The 22,262-nt window shown below is 39.1% G+C and overlaps 2 protein-coding genes across 3 annotated transcripts in view; one reads left to right on the top strand and one right to left on the bottom strand.

Moving 5' to 3' along the window:
• EIF4E (eukaryotic translation initiation factor 4E) overlaps positions 1–456 on the bottom strand; it is a 96,606-nt gene extending 96,150 nt beyond the window's left edge. Inside the window, exon 1 of one of the 2 annotated variants that reach the window (XM_002921198.4) lies at positions 241–456. Coding sequence is in view for 1 of the 2 variants with exons in the window: in XM_019801777.2 (XP_019657336.1) it covers positions 241–246 (6 nt within the window). In the remaining variant the exon portion in view is untranslated. The remainder of the gene's footprint in view (positions 1–240) is intronic. The other variant, XM_019801777.2, reaches the window with a different exon arrangement.
• METAP1 (methionyl aminopeptidase 1) overlaps positions 62–22,262 on the top strand; it is a 70,474-nt gene continuing 48,273 nt past the window's right edge. The window contains exon 1 of the mRNA XM_002921199.4: positions 62–283. Coding sequence (XP_002921245.1) covers positions 170–283 — 114 coding nt within the window. The 5' untranslated portion in view covers positions 62–169. The remainder of the gene's footprint in view (positions 284–22,262) is intronic.

The following is a 22,262-nucleotide window of genomic DNA, read 5'->3' as shown; positions in this document are numbered from 1 at the left end:
GGCGGGGCGCGCCAGCGTGGTCTGGGCCGGCCCGGCGCTCCTCCTGCTTCCGCGCCCAGGCCCGGCGGGCCGAGCTCCTCCCCCGGCTCGGCCTCTGTCCCCTCCTCTGCCCTCCCTCCTCCTCCTCCTCTTTTTCCTCGGTGAGGCGCTCCTCCAGCAGCCAGGCAGCATGGCGGCCGTGGAGACGCGGGTGTGCGAGACCGACGGCTGCAGCAGCGAGGCCAAGCTCCAGTGTCCTACCTGCATCAAGCTGGGTATCCAGGGCTCGTACTTCTGCTCCCAGGTAGACGCCTGCTCCCTCGCGGCGCCGCCGCTGGCGGCGGACTTCTTCCCCTCTCAGCCTGCCCTCGCGGCCGGTCGGGACGCGCTCCTCCTCTTCCACCCCCCGGGCGCGCCGGCCGCCCTTCCTCCTCCCCCTAGCCGCAGCGCCGCCGCCCCCTCCCGCCTCCGGGGATCCTGGGCCCCTCGGACGCGGGCGCGGTCTTCCAGCGGCCATGTGGGCTGGGGGGGGAAGCGACTTGTCCCGGGTAGCCCGGCGGTCCTAGGGCGCCGCGTTTAGGGGCGGGTTCCCCTCGCGCATCCTCTGCCCTTGCTGGGACTGCCAGGTGTGCGGGCTACCTGAGACAGGTGGGGACGCCCGGGGAGGGGGAGCCTCAGCCGTGCGTGTCCCCACAGCCGCAGCTCCCGGCAGGACTCTGGTCGTGGTCGCGGAGGGTTGCAGGGCCGGGTAGTCAGTCACTCTGGTCCCGGCGGGATTGGGAGTCGGAAGAGACCCTCTGGGTTTTGAGGAGTGGGTTGCCCGGGGACGCAGAGAGGAGGAACGCTAGCTCCAGCCCCACCTCTCTCCTTGTGTTTTACTACCGCGCTTTGACACTTAAGCAACTTTGGGCTTGGGGATAGATAAGGGTCTGTAATTCATTCTTTTGCTTTGGCATCCAAAATTATTAACGTAGAAAACCATAAGTTAGCGCTATGAGTCACCGTTCTCATTTACAGAATTTCCCACTGAGTGAAAAAGTCAGTTCCATTAAGGGTTATGCTTTAAGGCCGTGGTGTATTTTAATCAGTTTTGTGCAGTGAAGCAAACCCAGCCCTGAATGGGGTCCTGATTGAAACGTGTGCTCGTGTTTATGTTTACTGAGTAAAGTACTAGTGTTCCGGTTGCATTTGGACACAAAGTATTGGCAAGGCAGCAGTGGTATGGCTCTTAGTTACAGTCCAGGTTTGCTGAAGAGAGAGACACAGGAAAGTTCAGGTATTAAATTAGTAGCGTCCTGTGGGGAGGAGAAGAGCATGAACAAAGAGTCTGAAGGCCTGGTCAGGGCTCTGCCCTTGCCAAGTCCTGTGCAATCTTGAACTAGTCAAGTTCCCTAACCTTTCTGAGCTCCAGTCCTACCACTGTGCAGAGGGGAAGATGATACTCTTACTTACATATTTCACAAGGTGGTTCTGGAACTCAAATTATCCAGTGAATGTGAAATGCTGGTAAAAGCTGAAGCATTTTTTTTTTAAAGGCTGTCAGTACAATGCAACACTGCCATACGACAAATATGAATGAATGGAATGAGAACAAATACATAAGAATTGTATATACAGGTAATATGAATACTTAAAATATGAAGTATGTAAGCGTAAAGGTGTATGTAAAGTACAAATAAATCCTTCCGGTCACACCACTTGTACAAAAGCCATTATAAGAGATCTTAGAGCTATGTTGTGTAGGTCTTGTTTTTAGATAGGATATGATCCTTGACCTTGTTAGTATCATTTGGAAAAAGTTGCACATGAGAAGTGTTGCTCTTTCTAAAAATACCATTGGGACTACTCAGCATGCTAAACCTGGTATAAGTCTATTTCTTTGAAATAATTTTCAAATTTTAATTTGTTGAAGCCTGTGTGGGACCTGGATTTAAAACAAAAAACCCAATAATTTGCTTTTGGAAATTGTGTACCATGAGTGGAATAATGTAGTTTACATTGAGTTTAAAATTAGGTTGCATTTTATAATGCTAAATGAGTTATAGACACTACCTGTTGAGATTTTGAAAAGGTACTGTGAAATCATATTCATCAGGCATAGGTGATGTTCTCTTAGGCATGGTATTATTCAGTAGAAAGAACATTGCCTCCTTATGATTTGTGGAAAAATGTGAACACGTTTGTGAAAACTTGACACTAGGGCTTCTCGCCACTTCTCTGGTCATCTTCACTAGGAGTGTTTTGTCTTCTGTCTGCCTGCTTCTCGGGTCCGCAGCTTGGCTGTCTGGCCAGCTTGTGTGGGAACAATCTTGAGAACAAAACTATGAGAGAACATAACAGAGGTAAGCCTTTCCCAGTTACTTTCTCACAACACCTTCTTGATTTCCTTTAGAATATTTTACACAATCTGTAATTATCTCATTTATTTTTTTATTTATCTATTTTTTAATCACAAGGTGAGATTCATGAATAAGCTATCTTGTTCACTGCCTTCTCATTTCTCAACACAGTGCTATGCATGCAGTAGGTGGGCTGTGAATGTTTGAATCAATGATAAATGTATCACAAGGCTGAATAGAGAGGTACACACTACAGTTGAATGACGACTCCATCGTTTACTAGCTGTGTGATTTTGGGCAAATAACTTGACTTCCCTGTTTTATGTTACATTCTTTTAAAATGGGGCCGTTGATAGTACAGTTTTGGTGATTGTAAAACACTTTGCGCATTAGTAAATTTAATCAATGTTAGGCCTTTTTTTTAAACATTAAAAAAAATTTATTAGAGCACACGCTAGTGGGGGGGCGTGTTGAGGGAGAGGGAGAGAACCTCAAGCAGACTCCCCACTGAGTGGGGAGCCCATCGCCTGGCCCAGTCTCAGGACCCTGAAATCACCACCAGAGCCAAAATCAAGAGTCGGATGCCCAACCGACTGAGCCACCCAGGCACCTCTCAGCGTTAGGTCTCTTTAGTATTATGCTGTGTTTAATGCTTAAGGTAAAAAATATTTTTATCTAAGACGCTTAATTTATTTTTTAAGTTTGGTTTTTTTAGTAATCTCTGTACCTAATGTGGGGCTTGAACTTAAAACCCCGAGATCAAGAGTCACATGCTTTTCTGACTAAGCCAGCCAGGCGCCCCTAAGATGTTTAATTTTAAGAAAAGTTTTCCTTCTTTATATAAGTAAAATCCCTTTTACTTGAAAATTGAGCTTTTCTGATGTTTGTTGGTATTTCCCTATAGAAGTGTCCATTCTTATTTGATAGTAGTTTACCAGTTTTAATAGTGTAGCAGTTTAGGCCTAGTTCCTAGGAATCTATAAGAGTATTTTGAGGATGGAGTCTGTGCTTTACATATTTTCATTTTCTCTACCTTGTACACTGTAGGCACTCAGTTTCTTAACAACAGAAAGAGGTGGATGGGCCTGAGAAGGAAAGCAAAGAGCATTCAAGCCCCTTAGTAAATAGCCCAGCGTAGATGCTATCTTGTTTGTAAAGGATCAACTGAGAAGGACCTGAGTGATTTGTAACCATTCATAAGATAGAAGAACTTTAAAGAGTATAGTATGAATGGAAGTAGACAGGGTTTATAGACTGACTTGGGGTTAAATCTTTGCTGCCAGATCTTTGGCCAAATTCTCTCTTAAATTTGTAGTAGAGGGCTAATGGTGTATCCTCTTCATGGAGTTGAGGGGAAGGTGAATAAGAGAGTATTAAAGTACTTAGCACAGTGTTCAGTGAGTGGTTTTATTATGCATGTAGCCTCATGTCTAATATTTATTTATTTTTTTTAAAAGATTTTTATTTATTTATTCGACAGAGATAGAGACAGCCAGCGAGAGAGGGAACAGAAGCAGGGGGAGTGGGAGAGGAAGAAGCAGGCTCATAGCGGAGGAGCCTGATGTGGGGCTCGATCCCGTAACACCGGGATCACGCCCTGAGCCGAAGGCAGACGCTTAACCGCTGTGCCACCCAGGCGCCCCTCTCATGTCTAATACTATTACATTTATAGTTTTTTTTTAAGATTTAGTTTATTTGCCAGAGAGAGAGCGAGCACGCACAAGCCGGGGGAGCAGCACGGAGGGAGAAGCAGGCTCCCCAAGGAGCAAGGAGCCCGATGCAGGACTTGATCCCAGGACTCTGGCATCATGACCTGAGCTGAAGGCAGACGCTTAACCAGCTGAGCCACCCAGGCGTCCCAGTTATAAGGAAGGTTTAAAAATGTTTAGAGAGAAGTTACCATTTGTTATGAAAATTTTATTTTAGTTCTTTTTTAAATTACAAAAACAATTTTTGTTTTTCCATAATAGCTATTGAAAAATAAAATTATGAAAGATGTTACAGTAGCACCCAAGGAAATCAAACAACTGGGAAAAATCTGATAAAAGCAATGAGAGATCTCTACACTAAAAAATTCATATCATTGCTGAAAGAAATTAAAGAAAGCTAGAAGTGGAGGTATACATAGGTATACCTATATATGTATATGCACACACATATATACGCCTATTTTATTGTGCTTGCTTTATTGTGCTTTCACGTACTGTGTTTTTTACAAATTGAAGGTTTGTGACAATCCTGTGTCAAGCAAGTCCCTTGGCCCCATTTTTCTAATAGCATTTGCTTACTTTGTGTCTCTGTCACATTTTAGTAATTCTCACAGTATTTAGAACTTTTTCATCATTTTTTAAAGCTTTTTAGATTGAGTACAGTTGACACACAATGTTAACATTAGTTTCAGGTGTATAACGTAGTGATTCAGCATCTCTCTACCTTAGGCTGTGCTCACCACAGTGTAGCTACCGCCTGTCACTATACAACACTCTTAGAGTATCATTGACTGTATTTTCTATGCTATGCCTTTTATACCTGTGACTTATTCCGAAACGAAGCCTGTATCTCCCACTCCCCTTCATCCATTTGCCTATTCCCCCCACTCCTGCTCCTGTTTGTTTACGGGAATTTTGAACGAATTCTTGCGGTAGATTCTTTCAAAGAAACAGTGGCAAAGTAAGGTGATGATTTCGGTCTCCAGGAAGAAAGTGAGTAGCTGGGTATCTTGGGGGTTGGAGTTGGAAACTGAGGAAGGAACTGCCCTTCCAACATGTAGCATTTTTGAAATGTGACTGTGCCCTCTGAAACTCTTTGTCTTTCCCTAACAAAGTTCCTGATAATGCAGCGTGTTTCTGGAACTCACCTTCATCATTGATGGAGATATTACCATATTATAGTTTGTATTTATAGTGATTATCTTTCAATTCTTCGCATTATCTCACACCATCCCTAGGTACCTCTGTAAGTTAGGTGATTGGGTATAACTATCATAGCTTCTTATAAAGCTCATTGATCTTATAAAAGACCATTGTTGGCTAGAGGACATTGTGGTGGTCAGCGGAGATAACCTTTCATTGACACGCTTATATTATAAGCAGTTATACTGGGGTTTTGGCATGAGTTATATTTGTATTCCAGTAGAACTTGTAAAAAGCAAACGTCATTTGGTAGGTAATCAAAAATTGAACAAGTCTTGAACTCAGTTGTTTTTAGAGATTGAAGGGCTGGTGGAAGTAGGTGTGGTTTTATATTGTTCATACAGTTTGTAGATAGAAGCTTTAGTCATTTTTTGGGGGGCGAATCTTACGTTTGGTGTACAGAATTTTTATTTTTTTATTTTTATTCTTCTTAAAGATTTTATTTGTTAGAGAGAGAGAGAGCACAAGCAGGGGGAGCAGCAGGCAGAGGGAGAAGCAGACTCCCCGCCGAGCAGGGAGCCTGATGCAGGGCTCAGTCCCAGGACCCTGGGATCACAACCTGAGCCGAAGGCAGATGCTTAACCCACTGAACCACCCAGGTGTCCTGGCATACAAAATTTTTAGTTTGGTTTTAGTAAATTTGGTAGGGGTGGTGTAACCATGAGCACATAGCTAAGCACATACTTAGCTCTAGGTGTTAGAAGACAGAAGCAATAGCGTGGTAATTCCTATACTAATGAGGAATTGTCCCTGGTATTAATAGCAAACCCATTTAGTAGATGTAATATAGGCAGGCATACTCTATAGAGCAACCGTGAATCTCTGCATAGTAAAGTTTTAATGTAGTGGAGTATAAATATAATTATTACCCTTTCTGCTTGATCCCGAACCTCTCCTATCTCAGTTTTAACATGAGGCATTTGCTTATTCATGCTTGGGCAGGTAGTACTTCTAGCTCAACAATTATGTCTTTTTATTTCGATTTCTTTGATTGGCATCAGTCTTGTGTGTGGCTTTGAATAAGGAGCAATTCAACACACTCTGTAAGCTAGGTCTTCTTTTCTCAGTGTGTTGGCAGCTGTAGTTGAGCCTGGTAGAAGGACCCTGTGATACTTCCCTCAAATTATACATTGCAAATAAGTTCTCTTGTAGCACTGTTCACGGTGGCTAAATTGTGGAAACAACCAGAATATCCATGGATGCGTGAATGGATAAACAAATTGTGGTATATACATGCAGTGGAATACAATACAGCCTTAACAAAGAAGGAAATTCTGCAATATGCCACTTTGTGCTACCTGAAATAAGCCGGTTACAGAAAGATACTGTATGATTCCGCTTACATGTGGTTATCTAAAATAGTCAAATTCATAGAATCGAAGAATGTAATGGTGGCTGCCACAGGCTGGGAGGAGGGAGAAATGGGGAGCTACTAATCAGTGGGCTTAAAGTTTGAGTCACACAAGATGAATGGGCTCTTGACGTCTGCTATTCAACATTGTACCTACAACAAGGAAAATTATATTGAGACTTAAATTTGTTAAGAGGGTAGATCTCATGTTAAAGTGTTCTCACATTAAAAAAAAAGTTTTCTTCTGTTTTTGTCTCCAGTAACATCTGTTTTATTGCAAGGTTCAGTAGGGACTTCTTCCTGATACACTAGAGTGTGCCGTGCCTGTTGGAAAGCATTCTTAAAAACCCTGTCAGCTGGGGTCCGCCAGTGTGGCATTTATTTGGGTCATAGGCTCAGGCCTCTAGTGGTTAGGGTATAAAAGATAAATGAAATGGTGACGTTAGCAGTTTCCTTATCATCATAAAGTAAGAGGCAACAGAGACTTCTCTATATTATGAACCTGTATTTAACGATTCTGCCTTGATAAAAGGTGCAAAAGGGCAACCTTTTGTATCGGATTCTGAAAGCTACTTTGTTTTATCCATCAAGCTATGAGCTTAATTCATTCAGTAAAATAGGTAACTGTAGGTGCCATTAGATGTGGCATGGCTTTTGTTTTTTTCCTTAAATGGGCATAGCTTTTTGGGTGGAGGGATTTATTTAATTCCTCATTATTTTGCTAACTGGTACTACTGATAGGTCTGACTGTTTGAATAGTGACCACTTTGCATTGTTCACTGCGAAATAAATGGTGGAGAACTGTAAGTGCAGTTATTATGTGAATAATTTAGTATTGTTTTTGAATTGAGGTTTTACATACCTTAAAGTCAGTTATTATCTTTTTTTTTACTCAGTTATTAGATTTTGAGTAGAATAAAAAACTAATAGTAAATCATTAATAGAATCTAAAAAAATTATATAGTAAATGCCTGTGTACTTAGCACCTCATTTATTAAAAGAACATTACTAGTAAAACCAGAAGGCTTCAGTGTGTTCCCCACACAAGGGGAACTGCTTATCCTGAATTTTGTGTTTACATTCATTTTCTTTTCTGTATGTTTGATTCCTTAGATAATGCATTGTTTACCTTCGATGTTTTTGAAATTTTTATAAATGAAATCACTGCTAATATTCTTAGGTAACTTGCTTTCTTTGTTTAACATTATGTTCTTGAGATTCATTCGTGTGTGCAGCTCAGGTTCATTCATTTTCATTGCTTTATGATACTCCAGTGAATTCATATATGATAGTTTATTCATTTCTTTGTTAATGGAAATTTGGGTTGTTCCAGGTTTTTGTTGTTGTAACCAGTGCTGCTTTAAATATTCTTATTCCTAATTCCTGGTGCCTATGTGCGAGAGTTTCTCCTGGGTATACACCCATCAGAAAAATTCTTGAGTCGTGACATATGCATGTGTTCAGCTTTATTTTGATGTTGCCAAATTATTTTCCAATGTGATTGTACTTACACTCCTATCATCAAAAGCTTTATATTGTTCCATATCCTCGCTAAGACTTGAAATTAATAGCCGTTTTGACTTTTATCAAACTGGTCTTTTGTGTTACTTATGAATAACTTGTCGGTTGGGCTATTTGCGTATTTGTAAACCTGTAAAAATTTAACTGTCCTCAAGGGACATAAGGTTACTTGTACAGACAGGAAATGCTTTAAAAAAAGATGAGTGATTGAACCAGGATTTGTGCACCTGAAACTAATATGTGAAGTATGCTTTAATTAAGAAAAAGATAAATCACAAGGAGATGCTAAATGAAAGTTAGAGACAAGGAGTTATTTTTCCCCTTACTTATTTTACAACTTTATTAAGTTTCCCTAGCTTTTTATTGTGAAAAATTTCTATTAATAACTAACTGCGGTATACTCATCACCTAAATTAACATTTTGACCTGTTTGCTTTGTTTGTGTCTGCTTATGTGTGTATTGCATTTGTGTATTTGTTGACACATTTGAGAGTAAGTCACAGACAACATGACACCACACCCGTTAAATATTCAGCATGCCTCTTTTAATGACAAGGACATTCTTCTTTCTTAATTACAATGCCATGATTACATTTAAGAAAATTGACAAGAATTCCCTAACATCATCTAACAGTCAATCCTATTCAGATTTCTCAGTTATCCCCCAGGCATCTTTAAAAGTTGTATTTTTTGCTTTTTGTTATTTTTTGGAATTAAGATCTTATCAAAGCTCACAAATAGCGTTTGGTTGTCATGTCTCTCAGTCTGTTTCAATTTAGAAGAGTCCTCTCATCTTTATTTCATGATACCGACTCTTTAAAGAGACCAGTCAGTTGTCTTGTAGAACATCGCATATTCTTGATTATCTTATTATTTCCTCAAAGTATCTTTAAGTTGTTTTTTTATCCCTTGTATTTTCCTTAAGCCAGGTCCAAAGGCCTAACTAGAATTTGTCAAGATTCACTTGAAAAGACTCACAGGTGATGCTGTGTACCTTCTGTTGTATCACATTAGGAGACGAAGAATGCCTGGTTGTCCCACTGCTAAACTTGATCATTGGTTAAAGAGGTTGCTGCCAGATCACCACTGTAAACACACATCTTTCACTTTGCAATGACTGTGTAATCTGTGGGGTGATACTCTGGCATGATGAGAATAGGCTTTTCGTCAATGATCTTTCTCTGAGTGGCTTTAGTATCTGTGATGATCCTTACCTGGTAATTATTTCAATAGGGGTTGCAAATAGTGATTCCCCTTCCAACCCCATTCTGTCATTTACTAGCTAATTTTTTTTTCCCTCTAAGGAAGTTCTTCCTCATCAACTGGTTAGTAAACTATGTTCTACCTAAACATGATAATATACCTACTCAAAAGACATGTAATGGTAACATATTGGTCACTTACAGTGATCACAAATGTTTGTTGTAGTTTCCTCATTTTTCAGTATAGGGACATTTGGATTTTTTTTTTTTTATTCCATGCCCCTGCCCGGAGAGAGAAAGAGAGCATGCAAGAGAGCGTGCCAGAGATCATGGTGGGGGAGGGGCAGGGGGAGGGAGAGAGAATGCCAACCAGACTCCACTCTCAGTGGGGAGCCGGAAGTGGGGCTTCATCTCATGACCCTGAGGTCACAACCCCAGCCAAAATCAAGAGTCAGATACTTGACTGACCGAGCCACCCAGGTCCCTTCTTTCATTAAACGTTAAAATAAGTTAAAATCCTTATTCTTTTTGATGTTCAGGTTGTCTCAGTTTCGGTTGGTGATACCACTTTCAAAGTGGCTTCTATATCCTTTTGACCCTCCTGCATTAGTCTCTGATTACTTCCTGGCCTTCTGGCGCAAGACAAACCAGACTTACCTGGTAATTTCCCTGTCCCAGATCTGGAATCAGGCCTATCTCTAAGGAGCTTTTGTTTCTTGTAGGAAAGTCTTTAGAAATCCAGATGTAGAAATCCAGGTGTGGGTGCCAAGTGTATTTCATGCCACTGGAGTGTCCTTGCCTGTAGGAGAAGGAGTAGTAACATCTTCAAGGAACTTTGCTGATGGCTCTACCTCTATGGGGCAGTTTTTTCAAAGCAGCATACTAAATAGGTGAAAAATGGTATAGGTAAGGACAGGAAAGCCCCCTGAAGGAGGTGAGTTAAGAACTGGATTTTGATAAATTAACAAAAATAAATAAAAGTGAAAAGGTAAATCAGAAGGTGTGTGTTAGAGCGTAGGAGAGGATATTCTGGTGGAAGGATAGCTTATGGAAGTAGAGAAGCAAGCTGCAAAAGCATGTTATGGCAAATAGAGTAGCTTTACTGTACTGGAGAGATAAAAGTAAATAAAGTCATTGTTAGTAGGGACAGAGACCTTGCTGTTACATTAAGTATACTTTTGGAAAATGTCAATCTCTCTTTTTGCTTTTCATTATAAAAAACAGTACATAATCTTTTCATAAATTTAATAGAAGTGTATGAAGTGAAAACTGCATCATGATCAGAGAGAATCTAAGAGAATGTTAATAGTTTGGTTTATTATCTTTCCAGACTTTTCTTTTTTTTTTTTTTTTTAAAGATTTTATTTATTTATTTGACAGAGATAGAGACAGCCAGTGAGAGAGGGCACAAGCAGGGGGAGTGGGAGGGGAAGAAGCAGGCTCATAGCAGAGGAGCCTGATGTGGGGCTCGATCCCGTAACAACGGGACCACGCCCTGAGCCGAAGGCAGCCGCCCAACCGCTGTGCCACCCAGGCGCCCCCCTTTCCAGACTTTTCTATATGTATTGCGTAGAGGTTGAGAGCATGGATGGTGTCTCAAGAGGGCCTGCATTTAAAACCTGACTTTGGGGGGGTGCCTGGGTGGCCCACTTGGTTAAGCGGCCATCTCTGGATTTTGGCTCAGGTCATGATCCCAGGATCCTGGGATCGAGTCCCTCACTGGGCTGTGTGTTCAGTGGGGAGTCTGCTTGAGGATTCGTTCTCTCCTGCTTTCTCTGTCCACCCCCCTACCCCTTCACGTGTGCATATGCATGTGCTCTCATGCTCTCAAATAAATAAAGCTTTAGGGGCATCTGGATGTCTCAGATAGTTAAGTGCCTTCCATTCAGGTCATGATTTTGGGGTCCTGGGATCGAGCCCCACATTGGGCTCCCTGCTCAGTGGAGAGTCTGCTCACTCTCCCTCTGCTCCTCCCCTCTGCTCCTTCCACCACCCCCACCCCGTTTGTGCTCTTTCTCTCAAATAAATAAAAAATCTTCAAAAAAACCCAACACCAGCCAAAACAGAAAACCCCCTGGCTTTGTGTTTTGTGGACGTGCTAAGTAACCTGTGTCTCAGTTTTCTCACCTGTAAAATGGGATAGTAATAGCATTACTGACCTCTTAGAGTTGTTGTTGTAGGATTGACAGCATTAATACATAGTAAGTGCCTAAATCAGAGCTCGGCATATAGTATGCACCCAAATGTTAGCTGTTTTTATTTTTTCAAAACCAAAATGGGGTCATTGCTCTTCCGTACAGCTATACAGTTTTATCACTTAACTTTTTTTTTAAAGTGTGTCTTTTTTTTTATTGTGGTGAAAAAACAAACTTTATCATCTTAACCATTTTTAAATGTACAGTTTCAGTATTAAGTATATTTATATTGTTGTGGAACAGATCTCCTGAAATTTTTCATTTTGCAGGAATGAAGCCCATTAAACAAGAACTCTCCTTTGCTCCTGTCTCCCAGCCTGATAACCACCATTCTACTTTCTGTATCTATGAATTTGACTATTTTAGATACCTCATACTTGTGGAATCATATAGTGTTTGTCCTTTTGTGACTGGCTGCTTTCTTTCTTTTTTAAAAAAAATTTTCTTTATTTGACAGAGAGCACGCATGCATGCAAGCAGTGGGGGGGAGCAGAAGAGGGAGAAGCAGGCTCCCCGCTGAGCAGGGAACCCAATGTGGGGTTCGATCCTAGGACCCTGGGATCATGACCTGAGCTGAATGAAGGCAGATGCTTAACTGACTGAGCCACCCTGGCACCCCTGTGACTGGCTTATTTCACTTAACATAATGTCCTCAAGGTTCATCCATGGTGTACTATGTGACAGGAATTCCTTCCATTTTAAGGCTGCAGAGTATTCTGTTCTGTGTTTGTACCACATTTTGTTTATCTGTTCATTCTTTGATGGACATTTGCATTGCTCCCAGTTCTTGGCTTATGTGAACAGTGCTGCTTATGAACATGGCTGTGCAATTGTCTCTTTGCCCTGCTTTCAGTTCTTTTGGCCATATGTCCTGAAGATGGATTGCTGTATCATTAACTAGTTCTATTTTAATTTTTTTTTTAAAGATTTTATTTATTTATTTGACAGAGATAGAGACAGCCAGAGAGAGAGGGAACACAAGCAGCGGGAGTGGGAGAGGAAGAACCAGGCTCATAGCGGAGGAGCCTGATGTGGGGCTCGATCCCATAATGCCGGGATCACGCCCTGAGCTGAAGGCAGATGCTTAACCGCTGTGCCACCCAGGCGCCCCACTATTTTAATTTTTTGAGGAACCATTATACTGTTTTCCGTAGCACCTGCATTTTTCCACTGTGGTTTACACAGTAATTTATGGGTCCATCAACAGTGCACAAGGGTTCCAGCTTTTCCAAATTCCTGCCAATACTTGTTATTTTCAGTTTTTTAAAAAATTTAGTTTAATTTTTTTTGGTAGTAGCTATCCTAGTGTGTATGAGATGATCTCTCATTGGGTTTTGATTTGTATTTCTCTGATGACTAGTGATATTTAGCATCTTTCCAAATGCTTGTTGGCCTTTTTTTTTTTTTTTAATCATTCTTGGAGAAATGTCTGTTGACATTTCTTAATCAGGTTATTTGATTTTTTTTCTAGTTGGGTTGTAGAAGTCTTTGTATATTCTGGATATTAACCCCTTATCAGATACATGATTTGCAGACCTTTTTCCATTCCATAGGTTGTCTGTTCACTGTCAGTTGTGTCCTTTGATGAACAAAAGTCCTAATGTTTGGACCACCTGGGTGGTTAAGTGTCTTCCTTTGGCTTAGGTAATGATCCCAGGGTCCTGGGATGAAGCTCCACATTGGGCTCCCTGCTCAGTGGAGAGGCTGCTTCTCCCTCTCCCTCTGCCCTTCCCGCTGCTTATGCTCTCTCTCAAATAAATAAATAAAAATCTTAAAAAAAAAAAGTCTTAATGTTTGATGTAATCCCACTTTATTTTTGCTTTGTGTACTGGCCCTTTTAATGTCACATTCAAGAAATCATTGTATCTAACATCATGAAGTTTTCCCCCTATGTTTTATGGTTTGGGGCCTTATGTTTAGGTCTTTAACCCATGTTGAATTTATTTTTGTATATGGTATAAGATAAACGTCTAACTTTAGTCTTTTGCTTGTGGATATCTAGTTTTCCTAACACCATTTATTGAAGGGATTGTCCTTTCCTTATTGAGTGGTTTTGGCACTCTACTAAGGTCATTTGACTATATTTACGAGGGTTTATTTCTGGACTCCATTCTATTCCAGTAGTCTATGTATTTATCTTTATGGCAGTACCATACTGTTTTGATTATTGAGCTTTGTGGTATGTTTGAGATCAAGAAGTGTCAGTCTTCTAAGTGTGTGCTTTCTAAAAATGATTGTTTTGGCTGTTTGGGGACCCTTAGATTCCATATGAATTTTAAGATTTTTTTTTTGAATTTCTGCAAAATAAGTCTTTGGAATTTTGATAGTGATTGTGTTCAATCTGTAGGTGGCTTTGGGTATTACTGACATTTTAACAATATTAAGTCTTTCAATCCATAAACATGGGACTTCTTTCCATTTGTAGGTGCTTTTAATTTCTTTTAGCAGTGTTTTGTAGTTTTGGAGGTATAAGTCTCTCACCTTCTTTATTAGATTTATTTCTAAGTATTCTTTTTGATGCTATTGTAAATGAAATTGTTTTTTAATTTCCTTTCCAGATTGCTCATTGTTAGTGATAGAAACAAATTGTTGCATGTTGATTTTGTATCCTTCAACTTTACTGTTTTTATTAGTTCTAATGGTTTTTCACTTAAATATCTTTAAGAAGTTTTCTATATATAAGATTATGTCATTTGTCAACTAAGATAATTTTGCTTTTCCTTTCTAGTTAGATGCCTTTTATTTTTCTTGCTTAATTGCTCTGGCCAAGAATTCCAATATTATGTCAAATAGAAGTGAGAGGGGGCATCCTTGTATTGTTCCTGGTCTTTGAAAGTTTTCACTCTTTCACCATTGACTGATGTTAGCTTTCAGCTTTTATTATGTTGAGGTAGTTTCTACTGTTCCTAACAAGTGTTTTTATCATGAAAGACTGTTGAGTCTTGTCAAATGCTTTTTCTGCATGGATAGAGAGGAGTGTGATTTTTGCCCTTCATTCTGTTAATGTAGTGGTGATTTTTAAATGCTAATCAGATGATTGTTTATATGTTGAACCATCCTTGAATTCCAGGACCCCATGTCATCAATGTATATAATTTTTTAAATGTGCTGTTGAATTTGGTTTGCTAGTATTTTGCCAAGGATTTTTGCATCAGTATTTATCAGGGATGTTGGTCTGTAGTTTTGTTGTGGTGTCTTTTGTCTGGCTTTGGTGTCAGGGTAGCACTGGCTTCATAGAATATAAGCACTGGGAATTTACCCTCTTTTTTGTGAATTGAGTCTTCTCTCTTTTTTCTTAGTTTATTTAGCTAATGGTTCATCGATTTTGTTGATCTTTTAAAAAAATTAAACTCTTAGTTGGGTTGATTCTCCCCCCCTGGCTGTCATTGTTTTTCTGTTTTATTAATTTCTTGTAATCTTTATCATTTCCTTTCTTCTGCTAGCTTTAGATTTAGTTTGTCCTTTTAGTACCCTGAAGTGTAAAGTTAGTGTTATTAATTTGAGATCTTTCTTCCTTTTTAATTTTTTATTATTTTTTTATTTATTTTTTTAAAAGATTTATTTTATCATTTTTGAAGGGGGAGAGGGAGAGAGAGAATCCAAGCAGACTCTGCACTGAGCACAGAGCCCAATGCAAGGCTCAGTCCCTTGACCCTGAGATCATGACCCCAGCCAAAACCAAGAGTCTGTTCCTTAACCAACTGAGCCACCCAGATGTCCCCTTTCTTCCTTTTTAATATATGAATTTATAGCTATAAACTTCACTTTAACTGCATCTCATAAGCTTTTTTTTTTTTTTTTTAAAGATTTACTTCTTTATTTTAGAGAGAGCACAAGTGGGAGGGGAAGAGGGAGAGGGAGAGATAATCTGAAGCAGACTCCCAGCTGAGCATGGAGCCCGACATGAGGTTCGACCTCACCACCCTGAGATCATGATCTGGGCTGAAACCAAGAGAGGGTCCAGGTAGGGAGACCAGTGGGAAGCTGTTTTGGTAGTTTGACAAGTCAGTCAAGCCCCAAATTGGGTGGGAGATGTTGGGATTAACTAGATAAGAAGAATAAAATAGGAAATGATGTGTTAGAGCAGTGAAATGAAAACACAAGTCTCTTAACCCTGTTGGTACTTTTTTGCTCTCCAGTGATACACAATCCTGGAAATAAATAAGAATCATCTACATAGCCTGTCCTCAGAGATTCTGATTAAATTTGAGGTAGGAAACAGTGTGAATATTTTTAAAGAAAAGCTTTCCAGAGGATTCTAATAGTAGATGGGACTAAGAACCACACTGTCTTCTCTCAGGTCCTGAACTCAGTAGACCTTTTTGGTGCTAAAGAAAAAATATGTTCTCTTGGGGTGAAAACTGAGGGTTTACAACTAGTTATAATAGGTAATCAATAGCACTTTGGTGCTTTTAAACAGGTGGAGAATAAAGCAGTGAGACAAAGTGCTCTCACACAAGTACCAAATAAGCACATGTGACCTGTTAGGTTTGAGGGTGGGATGGGGTGTGGTGTGGGCACTATATGGAGAAGGTAGCATTTGAAATAGACCTGAAGGGGTAGGTAAAGCTTCTGAGAACTGAGATGTAAAGGGGAGTGTCAGCAGCAGATAGGTCTAGTTGTGGCAAGGAAAGGAAAGTGTGTTTGGGGAACTCTAATTTAGTTATGTCAGTGGTACGTTTTGCAGAGATGAGGGAAAGATTGTCCAGTTAAGCATTCAGAAGTCTGAATGGGTAGTCAGTCACTCACAGTTTTGGGTGGACCTATCGTAGTAATGAATGGGAGAAGAAAAAGCGAGATTGTGGTTTAGGGAAGGAGCACTGTTGAGCCATCAAAAGTTATTAGGAGATGTAGGGATGTTCTTGATGCCCTCAGTGATTTTGAAGGCTATGACCAGGTTGCTTCATGGCTTCAGCAAGTAAGAGGAAGGTGGGTGTCCTTATACAGGTGAGAGGTGTTTATTATGAATACTTTAGTTCCTTCGTTTACTTGAACCCTCATATATCTTGAAATACAAGTCTTTAGCTAATTAAGCTGTTCCATGAGATAGCTTCCCTGTTTATTTAATGAGAATAATCCTCTTAGTCCTCTTATTAAAAAGTTGGGATTTGATGTAAGTTTCATGAACCAAATATAAAGCACTCTGAAATCCTCTGGGGAAAGTAGAAGGCTAGTTGGATAGCTGCTTTTCAATAAATGTGAAATTTCAAAATGTTAGTCAGTGATGGCTACATTGCAAATACAGTTGGGGGGCACCTGGGTGGCACAGTCGTTAAGTGTCTGCCTTCAGCTCAGGGCGTGATCCCGGTGTTCTGGAATCGAGCCCCACATCAGGCTCCTCTGCTGGGAGCCTGCTTCTTCCTCTCCCACTCCCCCTGCTTGTGTTCCCTCTCTCGCTGGCTGTCTCTCTCTCTGTCAAATAAATAAATAAAATCTTAAAAAAAAAATACAGTTGGGAGAAAAATTAAGTGGGACAGAGTAGATCCCCAGTGCATTGTAAGCTTCTTTAAAATACCAAATAGTCTGAAATATGTAAAGTGTGTTGTGTTTTTCCAGGAGTATGTTCATAATCTTGTTGGAAGTGTTCTTGCTGAAGTAGAATCAAGCATGATTATTTTTAAATCTTGGTAATTACTACATAGCTTATGACTTTTCAGAATAGATATGAAAAAATACCTTTTTTTAAAAAAAGATTTTATTTATTTATTTATTTGACAGAGAAAGAGAGCCAGTGAGAGAGGGAACACAAGCAGGGGGAGTGGGGAAGGAAGAAGCAGGCTCTTAGCGGAGGAGCCCTGATGTGGGGCTCGATCCCAGAATGTTGGGATCACGCCCTGAGCCGAAGGCAGACGCTTAACGACTGCGCCACCCAGGCGCCCCATGAAAAAATATTCTATGAATACTTAAGAGGTATTTAAATGTTAGTCTTTATATATTATTTTGGGTTGTTTTACTCTGCCCACCATGAAGTGAGGATGGAGTAGAAGGGTTTTGAAATATGGTTCCTTTAGAAAATTATACTGCTTTAAGTTTGTCCAGAGTTTACCTGAGAATCGAATCAATAATAGATTATCACAATGGAATAGGTTATGTAAATTGTAGAGGCGGTAATTGCTAAAGGGTTTAGAAGTGTCAGTTCCCATTGAGGGACAGATGGTATTTAAAATCAGTTATTATTATCTTCTGTACTCTTGAAGAAAGGAGGTTTGAATGGAGGAGAGGAGGGCGTCTGATTATTGAAGCTTAATTGCTTTGAAAGATACCTGTGGAGTTGGGCACAAGTGGGAATGGCACCAGCTCCCTGCTCTTGTCTCAGTCAGAGCAGCTCTTTTTTCTGCTTTAAATACTGAAGACTGCTCTAGATTTCTTTTGAACAAGAGTTCCTTGATCAAGAGGGGTAAAAAGAAAAACGTTTGGAACTTCAGCATACTCCAGATGGCAAACATTTGCTATTGGAAGCAAGACATCTTTGTTTATTTAAAATTCAGGAAGATTTGATGATTGGGTTCTGGATGTTGTCCTGTCATAAATAACATTATCTTCTGAGCATCATCTCGGAACGATCCAATAATTATGAATGTGTAGACATACCCCTGTAAGGGGGTGAGTCACTGAATACAACATGTGTTAGGAGGGAAGTAAGACCCATGTGAAAGAAAGGGGCAATCAGTCCGATTGTTGTTCTTGATTCCAGTCTTTCAAGCCTAGTTCACCAGAAGGGTGATGTCCCCCAGGGAAGAGGCTGAAAAGGTGGGCTGTGAGTTTTGCCACTTGGGATATTCAGTTGTGGGGTGGAGAGTAACTTGTTCAGTCACACTATTAGCAGAAAGTGTAAATATGTTGCCCTAATTCTGTATTAATTGGTGTAATTCCTTAACTCAGAATAAGAAAGCAACTTGTCTTTTAGATGGATTCTTCATGGACCTAGAAAATGGCATTCAACTTAAAATACTGACGGAGGAGATGAGCCTTAGTGTATGTATATACACTGTGCTTTATAGGGAATGTGGTTTTGATTCTTGAAAAGACATGCTTAGAGTCAAATCTTCTATAATCCTCATACCACGTAATTTCTTTCAATATTTTTTTCCAATTTTACTGAGAAGTAATTGACTTAATTTTGTATAAGTTTAAGATGTATCAAGTTTAATGATTTGATATATGTATATATTGCAGTGTGATTACCACAGTAAGTTTAGATAATATCCATTACCTTGTTGGTTACAAATTATTATTTCCTTGTGATGAGAACTTTTGGATTTATGCTCTGAGCAACTTTCACATATACAACACAGTACTGTTCACTTAGTCATCATGTTGTACATTATGTCTTCAGAACTTACTTATCTTTATTTCAGCATTTTAAACAGATTATTTTGGCGTTTAATTCCATATCTCTAAGTAACATGATTATATTGCTATGTCCTGATGATTTGACTCAGGCCTTCTCTCGGTTTCCTGGAATGCAAGAAGAAGATTTAGTTATTTTACCCCTTGCCTGCCATATGCTTATCTTCTGATTTTTAAGTGGTTTTGACAGCAGTCATGTATCCTGCTTGCCACTTAAATAATCATTTATCATCTGTGTGTTTCAGTTTTCTCATCTGTAAAATGAGTATATAAATAGTACCTACCTCATAGGGTTGTTAAGAATTAACATCTGTAAAGTAATTAGAATAGTGACACATAGTAGGCATTACGTATCTTACCTATTATATTATATTGTGATTACTTTTTCTTTCCCATGCAGATCCTTTACTTAGCTCTCTGTGTACTTATTTTTAATTTACCCCAACCCTTCCTTTGGTTTTGTAAATCTCTTTTTAGTATATTTAAAAATACTTGGTATTCTCTCAGTTTCCATGTTTCTGTAAGAAGTCTCTTTCAGGTCTTCTGACCTTTTCATCCTGGAAAAGATGCAGAGTATCTCTGCAGTATAGTTTTTTTTCCTTTTTTTTTGTGGGGGGTCGGTGGGTATTTATCTCACATCATTCTGGGCTGTGCTTGTACTTTCTCTTGTGTAGTATTTCCTGATTCCTGCATCCTGCTAAAATACTTGTGGCAGATTTTTTGAAAAACAGCATTTTGAGAAAACAGTTTCTTTTCTAAGGTTATAAAGCATGTATTTCTAATTTAAAACCACATATGGGTGACAGTTTTTTAATGACCTTTAGTTGGAAGTAATTTTGATATTTGTAGTTACAGAAATCAGTAATGGTGAAAGCTATTGAATAATGATTTTACATGGAGTACCTTAGTTTGGACTCAAAATAGGTACTTTCAAATGCAGTAAACTGTCAGTCAGGAATGCTTTTTATATGTTGAACACTCAATAGTAATTGATTGATTTTGGCAACTCTTAATCCTTCTATTTGATGAAGGTTTTACAGTAGAAACAACCAAGTCTTATAGTTAAAAAACCACAGTATGACAATATAGTTGCTAGTTTTAGTATTTCTGGAACTTACAAAACAGGCCTGTATCTTCTTGAAAGGACATTTTCCTGAACTTTCTAATGTTACCCTGTTCCTTTGTTTTCCTTATGTCTAGAGTAAGCAGTTTTTTTGTTTTTTGTCCTCTCTATTTCAAAATGAGGAAGAAAACACTTGCTTATAGCCTAACAGAAGGGGTTAAGAAACTATATTGTGTAACATTCTGGCTATGTTTGGTCATTTTTATTATTTAGAGGTAGCGTTTTACCAAGAGAAAGGATTAGTAATGTAGTGGAGTGACTTACAGCATTTAATAACTTTTCACTAGTACAACTTAAAAGTTCTCGAGTTCATTCTGTTCATGTAAAGTCCTTTCTGAGAGCTGCTGATGCATCAGGATGGTTAACTTCTGTTCAGTGTTGTTGAGATGCTGAGTATTTTTCTGTGTATATGTTTTAATTCCTTGAAAATCTTTGAAATATTTTATTACCATATCCTTTTTTTGTTGTTGTTGTTAAAAGAAAGGTAATATGTATTAGTTGCAGAGAATTTAAAGTGAGAGGTGCCTTCCCCCAAATTTCTCTCTTACTCCTTAGGAGTAATCTCTGTGAACAGGTTGCTGTGTATCCCAAGAATTTCTCAAGGTACGGAGTGCATCTCTTAATGAGCATCTTTATTCAGCAGAATTCAATAAGAAACATCCTGTTTTCCTGTCTGTGCTTGATAACGTTGGTTACTATAGTTTCTAATAAAGCAATAATTACTTTTGGTAAGAGAATTAGCATACTTACAATAATATAAGCTCCGTGAATGAGAACATTTAACATTGTAAAATGTTTTTAAATGGTAATGTGATTCTGCTTGGGACCAGTCTCATATTTTTCCCTTTGATTTTGTCCTTTTGCCAGTTCTTTGTATATGCTGAGAAATTCTTCATATTTTTCATATTTATATTTTTAAAAATCTTAAGCTAAAATTTTTTATTTAGGCTTTTCTCTGAAATCTGTCCTCCTTTACCTCGATCTCATCTGCTTCTTCCTCTCTCTCCTCTGTGCTGCTAGATTGTTTTTGTTTCTCTTTACATTTACTGATTTATTATACAGCATACAACTCAAGGACAGCCAAATGGAAAAGATACACAGGGCACGGTACAGCTGTGGGGAGGCAGTGGTGCAGACGAGTATCTTACCCCCTTTATCTCCTTTACCTAGCTGTCGCTTCCTGCGAGCCCTGCCCCCATGAGCCTTGCAGCTGTATAAGAGTGGACTTTGGAACCAGAAAGCCCTATATTTATATTCCAGCTCTGCCGCTCAATAGCTGTTTGAACTGGCTATAGAGTATTATTTCCTACTTTAGTTTGTAGGAAGGGTTTAAATAACTTCCCCGTCTATAAAATGGGGAAGTTTTAATATCCAGTTCATAGGATTAGTGTGATGTCTGAATGAGATAATGCATCTTAGGTGGCTGACAACAAATGGTGGTTCCCATTAATAAATGTTGAATGGAGGCTTCACAGGCTTTTATCTATAAGGGAAGGTGATGTCCTGCTAACCCAGCTTGATGGGAACCTTCCTCTGTAGATATTTGCCACCTGGTCCTTTTTATTCATTAAGAAAACGGCAGGGCTATTTATATTTTTGACAAATTCTCTGTTGGCCAATAATAATAAGGATTGGCAGTAATAGTGAAATGGCAGGTAGACAGGAAAGGGAAGAAGGGGGGCAGCAAAGAAGCCCTGAATTAAAATATCCAGCAATACATGGTGAGAGATATAAAATGCCTACACTTTGCAAAACAAATATTTTCAAGTTGTATAAAAAAGTAGTATAAAAAAGAATAATCCACTGTAGTCAACTACTTTATTTCAAGGAGGTAGAAATCATGAAATAATAGGAAAAGCTATTAATATAATAATACATTAAACCACTATGTCAAATACAAAAAAAATTGGTTCTGTAGATGCTTAAGATGCATTTGATGAGATTCACAGTCAGGCCTTATTAATTATTTTTAGAGTAGAAATAGGAAAAATTATTCCCTTAATAAGAGAAAAAGTGTAAGATTCCTCCAATTCTAGTCTTCTTTTTCAAAATTGAAAAAGCAGTTCTGCTTTGTTTGCCTTTTTATATAAATTTTAGAATCATACTTTTTATATCTAAAAAATCCCCATTGGAATTGCTTAAAACTTACAAATGAATTTGGGGAGAATTGACATGTTTCCAATGTTTAGCTTTCCACTCCATGCACACAAGACATCTCTCTATTTATTTAGATCTTACTTGATTTATCATTGTTTCTTAGTTTTCAGCATACAGCTGTTGTACATGTTTT

The sequence above is a fragment of the Ailuropoda melanoleuca genome, chromosome 11, assembly GCF_002007445.2.
Source record: "Ailuropoda melanoleuca isolate Jingjing chromosome 11, ASM200744v2, whole genome shotgun sequence".
Lineage (NCBI taxonomy): Eukaryota > Metazoa > Chordata > Mammalia > Carnivora > Ursidae > Ailuropoda > Ailuropoda melanoleuca.
Note: the sequence above shows the minus strand (reverse complement) of the source record. Positions and strands in the feature narration are given on the sequence as shown.